An 8961-nucleotide genomic window follows, 5' to 3' on the forward strand; every position below is an offset into this window, starting at 1 on the left:
GACTTTACGATTTGATTTTCCTCTGAGTTCATTACTTTTGTGATTTAACTTTATACAACCAAAGAAATTCATAGAAAAGGACATAGAACCAATCAGTCAGATAACTGGACATTACAACATATCACATAAACTATTGACATGTTAATTTCAGATTTCAAAAGTTAAATAAATTCATCCTTGAGTTATTTATATAAAAAACATCTTATTTAAGTTATTTATATACTTGCAGGTGGACAATCGGAAGTAACAAGTCAATGATACCTGAGCTGGCTTTCGAGCAATACTTTGGTCATATTGATTTTTCCTAATAATGCTATTTGGATCGTAACCCTTGGCTAGCGAAGATGAATAATGCTAAGCATTGCGAATTCCTTCACCGAAAAGACACACTTGCAGTTATCTGGGTTCATTGAAAATTTGTCAATATTTTTATCAATACTTGATAAATACCGGGAATATGACATGACTGTATTGTTTCTAATAATTCCTCAATGCTTTTGAAATGCCATGCATTTGAAGTATCACATCTTTAAGTATCTTTAGATAAATCGTAGACGTTAGTTGAATTCGATATCAGGTATACAAAATCCCGAACTCCGAGAAAAATTTTAAACGGAAATTCCCTATGCAAAAGGCCAAACACATCAAACGAATAGATAACAAATGAATTATTCAAAAATACTATAGGGGGACCGATTTACCCTTTTTGTTTATTCATTTTTTTTTGGAATTTAAAAAATATATATATTTGCACGAAAAATAGCTATAAAGTTATTTTGATGTTTTCTCAAAAATTAAATTGTTTGTATGTAGTAATTTATATTTAGAATCTTATCAAGTTCTCATAAAAGTGGAGTGATGTTGAGTAATCTATTGTTTATTTCCGTTTATAGGGATAACATCATATTTTGATAAAAGGTGACAAGATAATTTTATGGTATAACATAATCAAATGACGATTTTCTCATTGTTGTTACGGTGTTAATCTGAAAGATGAATGCGCTACGTGTTGGAGATATTGTAGTTTTAGTTTGTACTATCGCGAGTGCATCGCCTATATCGGATAATTCTATGCAGAAGGTAGATCCAGATGCCTATAGAAACGTTGTAAGTATCCAATCATTGTATGATATAATTTTTGTATACTTGTATTTGAAAACATATGTGTTTCTTAGTACAGAAAGTAAATAAAGGCAACAGTTCCGACTTTCAAATGTCAAAATTCTATTCAGAGAAAATAAATTCTGATTACAAACTAAAAATCCGCTTCCATAAAAAGTGATTTCGAATGTCGGATAAAGTACTTGTAAACCATGTTAGACTTAATGAAATATGTATAAATTAAAAAAAACGTTGCCATAAAATCAAGAATTTTGAGGGAAAATAACTCTCATATTATGAAAAACTTAATTTAATAAAGTAATTCTGTGCAAATGTTTTATTATGGACTTTCCGAATTGATTTTCCTCTGAGTTCAGTATTTTTGTGATTTTACTTTTTACTCGGCATCGAAAGAGATATACGGTTTTGATAAATAATCGTCCCTTTTACTCTCTTCTTGTCATTACTTCCATTTTCTTTGATTTTAGTCACAGTTAATAACAAGCAAGGGATATCCTTTTGAAGAGCACTCCGTGGTGACAGAAGATGGTTATATACTTGGTTTACACAGAATTCCTCCAAAGCATAGCTCAGGTGTCGTAGTAACTGTTCTCAATTTTTTTTCTGAAATATTTTTTTTTTTAAATGCTCGCTATGAGTAGGTCAATAAGAAAAAATGGTTTTATGATTGGAGGCATTTACACAAAGACAATGTCTTATTTAACTATTTTATATTTTAAAAGAAAAACTTTGATTTTAGATGATTGCAAATATGTGAGTCGATATAGTTTAGCTATTTATTCCAGGGAATAATGGCAGAAACCCTGTCGTTTTGCTTCAACATGGTCTTCTGTGTTGTTCTGCTTCCTGGGTGGACAATCTAGCCAGTCAGAGCCTTGGTTTTATGTTGGCTGACCGAGGCATTGATGTTTGGATGGGAAACAGTCGAGGGAACACATACTCAAAACGACATAAAACATTAAAACCTACAGATGAAAAATTCTGGGATTTTACGTAAGATAAAATTCCTTTATGTTGTGTATTACTACTGTGCGTTTTCCCCCCGAAAGTAAAGTCAAATCAGTTCTGACTTTTCAGTAATTATGAATTATATAAGTCACATAAGCATCTAGGAATTCATAATTTGAGTAATCGGGATTTGAGGATATTGACCGTTTTTTTCTGTCTTCAGTTTTTTATGCCCCACCTACAATAGTAGAGGTCATTATGTTTTTTGGTCTGTTCGTCCGTTCGTCCGTCCGTTTGTTTGTTCGTTCGTCCGTACGTCCGTTCATCCGTCCGTCCGTCCATCTGTCCCTTTTCAGGTTAAAGTGCTTGGTCGAGTTAGTTTTTGATGAAATGGAAGTCCAATCAACTTGAAACTTAGTAAACATGTTCCCTATGATATGATCTCTTTCTAATTTTAATGCCAAATTAGAGATTTTATCCCATTTTCACGGTCCACTGCACATAAAAAATGATAGTGCGGATGGGGCATTCGTGTACTTGGGACACATTCTTGTTTTATATAGATTTAGGTCCCTTTTTATCACTTTGTGGGTCAAGCGTTTCGGTTCTTTAACATTTTTGGAGACACATTTTTGGTTTAAACTCTTTTGATTAAAGTTTATCCAGATAAGCGCTAAGAAATCACAAGTTTATACATTGAATGACATTTTCTTCATTTGGTATCTTTTTTAAAATCAATTGAAGTCGCAATGTAAAAAAATCCGTTTCTCCGCCTATAGCTACATACATTGTCTCTATGAAGTCATCATTTCCATGCTAAATGCGTATCCGTATCATAAGTTAAGGAAAAGAACACTTTCTTACTATCAATAGCCTAAATGTTGGAATGATGCTTTTATGTTTTTAAAGTCATATTTTCGTTCAAAAGTAGAAATTTTGAAATTGACAAAAAATATATTTCAAGATTTAAAAAAAAATATCAAATGTCAAATTTATGATTTTAGATATGAAATTTATAGACTTTTGATACTTTAAAATATCATCGAGAAAAAGTGACTTGCTAATTCTAATTTTGCTCAGTTTTACATTTCTTCTGTTTTATAAAAGAGAGTATTTCAAACAAAATTTGAACGCTTGAAGCCGAACTATTGGTCATCTAACAATGGTGTCTTTATCCAAAATGGAAGTCACGATGCCAAAACCCTCTGATGGAATCAATACTGCTAGAAGGTGTCGAATACCTTTTAAATCTTTCAATTTTGTAGTTGGGACGAAATGGCAAAATTCGACCTGCCTGCCACAGTAGATTACATAATAAACTCAACCAACAGCAGTCAGATATATTATGCCGGTCATTCCCAAGGCACAATGATTGTATTCGCTGAATTAGGACGAAATCCAACACTAGCTACCAAAATTAAACATTTCTTTGTCCTAGCACCTGTGGCTACTCTTGGCAACGTCGGAGGACCTTTTAAGGCAGTTGCTCCGTTTGCAAAAGATCTTGATGTAAGTTTATTATCCAGTTTGAAGTTAATGTGCTGTGATACATAATGCAAAACAGTGTATGTTGTGGCTCTTGATATTCTATTTATGCATGTCATACATTTTTGTAAATATGAATTGTATAATAATTTTCATATTTTATTATATATATGAAAAAGAGTTATGACCAATCCCCCTGCACTTCTTTTACCCACAATATTATAATCCAAAGACACCAAGGAATGATAAGTGTATAGAACGTAGGTGATTCCTGGACCTTTCTGGTAGTTAAATCCTTGTTCAAAACGTGATTATACCCAATATATGTGTTTGTTTAGATTATGAATGTTTTTCTTGTTAATTGAAAAGAGAAAAAAACTGAAATTTTGTCTTAATCAATCACACAATTGCAGTACTGGGCTTTCTTTAGGGTTTAGAAGATGGGAAAATATTCATGGTGTTTAGAACCCTTAAGTTGTTGATACTGTGAATTTTAGTAAAAAATCAAATTCGTTTTAAGATTTCCCTGTTAAAGAATAAATTCAGGGGATATTGGAACTTGTTCCAAAATAAAAACAGGTATATATGTCAAACACAATCTTCAGGCAATTTTCTTACTACATAACGAAATTTTGCAATGGCATACCATAAAATGAATAACCCATTGTGTTAAATCAAATATCAACAAAAATACACAATTCCATGGTAAATCCAAAACGGAGAAGTTATTTAAAAGAGGGGAGAAAGATACCAGAGGGACAGTCAAACTCATAGATCGAAAATAAACCGACAACGTCATAGCTAAAAATGAAAAAGACAAACAGACAAACAGACAAATAATAGTACGCATGACACAACATAGAAAACTAAAGACTAAACAACAAAACTGGGGGTGATCTCAGGTGCTCTCATTAAACCTAACGAATTCAAACAAGTGTATGAACCAACAGAACGAATGGAAAAACAACAAGCATATTCCTGAATTGGTACCGAAAAAGGCTCCAATGGTTTGCCTCTTGTTTTGTTTCAGGCTTATTTTTTGTCTTTTCATTTTTCCGTCATTATCCGTTTTTACAAATACATCGAAATTGCTTTATAGAATCACCATCATGAAAACAGTTTCAATGTTATATAGTGCTATTATGTATGACAAGTTGTGAGTTGCATTTTAATTTTTGGTTCGAAAGTATAACCTTGTTCTAAACTGTTTTAGATATTTTTCAATCTATTCGGGAAAGGAGAATTTTTACCAACATCTGACTTCATTCGTTTACTTGGACGTGATTTCTGTGGAAATAACCTAGGAAGTATTGTTTGTGAAAATGTCCTTTTCTTTATTGCTGGCTATGATACAAAAGAGATGAATCGGGTAAGTCAATATAGAAAATTACCACGGAAGATGTCGCCAACTTTAAAGATGTGAATAGAAAGAAGGGGAAACAGATTGAGATACTTAAAAGTGAAATAAGAAAAATACCGAACTCCAAAATGGATAATTACAAAATTAAAATCGAGTCGTTTGTCTTAGAATCCAGCACCGGGATGTATATATGACAACCTATAGTCAAATTCGTGTTAAAAGTCTAAAAATAAAGTGGAGAGAGCCATATCTACTGTTTCTTTAATTTCTAGTGCTAAAGAATGCATTAATTAGAAATTAATCAAAAATGTTTGGATATTTAGTTGAAAAAACACCAACAATAATTCTAGATGTAAAATACAATATGAACTAACATGTTTTATTCAAAACAATTCTGATATATGTATAACATTTTTTAAGGATCGAACGTGCTGATATTTGGGTTTAGAAATTTCACATTAAAAAAAAAGTATAAACTGCATGAAGGAATTAAGAACACCAAACCAACATATACTCATGAGTAAAATTTTAAGTATAAACTGCATGAAGGAATTAAGAACACCAAACCAACATATACTCATGAGTAAAATTTTCACAATTTCAAAATGAATATACAGTTTGTTTGTAATATCTAAAATCTAGCAATTAATTTTGTTTACAGACAAGGATTCCAGTATATGTCGAAGAACATCCAGCAGGAACATCAGTTAAAAATATTCTTCACTATGGCCAGGTATACTTTCTTCATTAGGTTCACGTTAATCCTCTTAACTAAGTTCTGATTAACCTTTGTTACTATTCTCAGGTATTACAATTTCACTAAGCACAGGGAAACATATTTACTATACTGAGGTATACCATCTTAACTTTGCTCAGATTAGTGTTCTTCACTAAACTCAGAATAATGTTCACTGTGCTCAGTTTCATCTCCTGCACTCTGCAGAGGTAAATCTCTAGTCAATACTTAATCAATATAATGACCAGGTCCTGCTACTTTATTCAACCTTTTTCACTATACGCAGGTAAACCTTCCTTATTATATTCAAGCCACTCTTATTCACTATGCTTAGATAAACCTTTTTTCACTATTCTTATGTCAACCTTCCTTATTATACTCAAGTAAGTCTTATTCATTGTGCTTAGATAAACCTTTTTTCACTATTGTTATGTCAACCTTTCTTATTATACTCAAGTAAATCTTATTCACTATGCTTAGATAAACCTTTTTATTCGTCGCAGGTTAACCTTCCTTATTATACTACAGTCATTCTTATTCAATATACAACTTAATCCTTTTTATTTTGTCTAATTAACCTTCTTCGCTGATCATGAGTAGTCGATTACTGTGTCACTCGTCTGTCAACACTAAGTTTTCCTCTCGAAGGTCGATGGTTCTTTCAACAAGTAACCTGTCAAGCATTATGCTTGGGTAAATATCTACCTCTCAATACTCAAATGTATTTTTCATTCACAAATAATGTCAATGAAATGTATGATATGTAAGAATTTCCTTCAAAAGTGCGATCATTTCAGTTCAAGTATATGGATAATATTTTCGATTAATTTTAGTGCAATGAAGTGGTTTGATATCAAGGTGTGTGGATGATAAATCTTGGACTATAAGTCCACTACCTGTGGTATAGGTTCAGTGGAAGAATGCATGATATTTTCAGGGAAAATGAGTCAATGAAAAAATAATATAAGGAAGGATTAATATCAAAACAAGTCTTTAAAAGAAACAAAACCAAAGGAGATGGGAACCTAGTGTTGAGGGGAAAGGTTTAAAGCATTTAGCAGGTGACAACTTCTTAAAAGGTGCTTACTAATTAATAATCGTTAAAAACAGAGAATAATTAGCCGGTAAAACCAGATTGGACTTGCATTCCGCTATTCTCGTTGTTTCTTATGTTTATTATGAAAAAAGTTATTAAAAAGTGTTTAATGTTCCATGATTAAAACGAATGCTATTTGATTAGTGAATCATCTTATTGTTAACTCTTTTTTTCTAGAGTGTGTTGAGTGGAAAGTTTCAAATGTTTGATTACGGTTCTTCCAAGGCCAATATGGAACACTACAATCAGGTAAGACAATTTATGTATATGTTATTGTATAAAAGGAAAACAACACGTGATAAATTGTATACATCCAAATCGCTAAAGTAAGAACGCAAGCAAGAAGCTAAATATGTACATCCAAATCGCTAAAGTAAGAACGCAAGCAAGAAGCTAAATATGTACATCCAAATCGCTAAAGTAAGAACGCAAGCAAGAAGCTAAATATGTACATCCAAATCGCTAAAGTAAGAACGCAAGCAAGAAGCTAAATATGTACATCCAAATCGCTAAAGTAAGAACGCAAGCAAGAAGCTAAATATGTACATCCAAATCGCTTAAGCAAGAACGCAAGCAAGAGGCCAAATATTTAAAAGCCAAGGGTGTATAAATAAAAATCATGAAGACCTTTATGTCCGAAAGGGACATAAAAATAAAAGCCAATAAATATATCTAATGTCTCAAAAGCGCAATAACTGTTTGATGTCATATACAAAAATCTAAGCGACATCTTGCGAAACCACAAAACAGGGTATGTAACAACTTTGGCGGAAGATGACAAAAAATAATCCGAACAAATATAATAGATCTTTCAACAGAATAGTGGAAAGACCTAATTAAGGAATACATGATCTGAAAAAAAATTATATAAACATAATTGAAACTGTAAAGAAAAGTGTCAAAAGAATATATAAAAATCTTAAAGATGATAATCAATGGGAAGTCATTTGTAAAATTACATGCAAGAAGTTTTTGTATATTTTTATTCAATCAGGAATGTATAATTTTACCCAAAGTTGAGAATGGTTTTTTTAGCTTGTAAACTTTCATGATGTAAGACTTCTTTCAAGATTTATCTTGATTTTCGAGTCTTTTAGCTGAAAAATAGCATCATAATAAAGCTGCCTATTTTAATCGACAACAGGTTATTCAAATTTACTAGTTGTTAAATCCACCCATATACGTTTGTGTATTTGATGGTTAGGTTAGAATCGACAAGCAGAATTTTAAAGCATAACGTATGTTCAAATTTTTATTTCTAATTCCAGACCACAGCTCCGTTATATGACGCCAGTTTGATGAAGAACAATGTATCCTTATACACGGGTGGACATGATATCCTGGCTGACCCCAAAGACGTGAAAGATCTGATAAAAAAGCTTCCGAATATTTACCGTCATACAGATATCACGATCTACGAGCATCTTGACTTTATCTGGGCCATAGAAGCTAATAGACAATGCTATGATGATATTATTATGACAATTTTATCACAGAACAATCATTAAATGTACACATGAATGTCTCTGCGTTTTATGTTAGTTCGCAATTGCGCATACCCGATGGTTGAATCAGAAAAAAATATAGGGTACATATTAACTTATAGTGTTTGATTCCTAAGGAATAAGACTGGTTATTGAAATAGTTTTTTTCATGTTTCTGAATCCTATTTATTTCATGTATCAGAACTGCATACTATATATATATATATATATATATATATATATAATTCGTCTAAACATCAGCCCAAAAAATATTAGATCTGTAAATTTGCAAATATTTTGCTCTTCCCTCACCAGGATTCGAACTCGTGCAACAAAGATATCGTTGAACCAAATCGCCCTGCACTATGCCGGACGCGCTAGACCACCTAGGCTCTACATAAATAAAGCTTTCGATGGCCGGGTGTTACCTTTCCTCGTCAGTTTCAATCTAGCGTCGTATCCCAGTACATGATAAATAAGCCGGCATGAAGATGTTATTGTTACAGATCAGCTGAATTATCTATTGCAACGGATCCTACAAATTAATGTATGGTGTAAGACGCAAGATATGGGTATGCAGGTTTGCATTGTCTATATCATGCCTTCTTCGTGCATCATGTCTTTTTCTTGTATATAATCTATTTTATATCCTAACCCCGCTGGTTTGACGGTCTGTATCATGCCTTGTTCGTGTATCATATCTTTTTCTTAAATATAATCTATTTTACAT

The 8961-nt window shown here is 32.2% G+C and overlaps 1 protein-coding gene across 1 annotated transcript; it reads left to right on the top strand.

Annotated features, from left to right (window-relative positions):
- The first annotated feature begins 825 nt into the window (after positions 1-825).
- On the top strand, positions 826-8268 carry LOC139489468 (gastric triacylglycerol lipase-like). The gene is made up of 8 exons (XM_071275867.1): positions 826-1107; positions 1590-1695; positions 1908-2115; positions 3336-3579; positions 4769-4924; positions 5577-5648; positions 6925-6996; positions 8016-8268. The coding sequence occupies exons 1-8, from the start codon at positions 994-996 to the stop codon at positions 8253-8255; spliced, it is 1212 nt and encodes a 403-aa protein (XP_071131968.1). The 5' UTR covers positions 826-993; the 3' UTR covers positions 8256-8268.
- The last annotated feature ends 693 nt before the right edge of the window (positions 8269-8961 follow it).

The sequence above is a fragment of the Mytilus edulis genome, chromosome 9 (genome assembly GCF_963676685.1).
Source record: "Mytilus edulis chromosome 9, xbMytEdul2.2, whole genome shotgun sequence".
Lineage (NCBI taxonomy): Eukaryota > Metazoa > Mollusca > Bivalvia > Mytilida > Mytilidae > Mytilus > Mytilus edulis.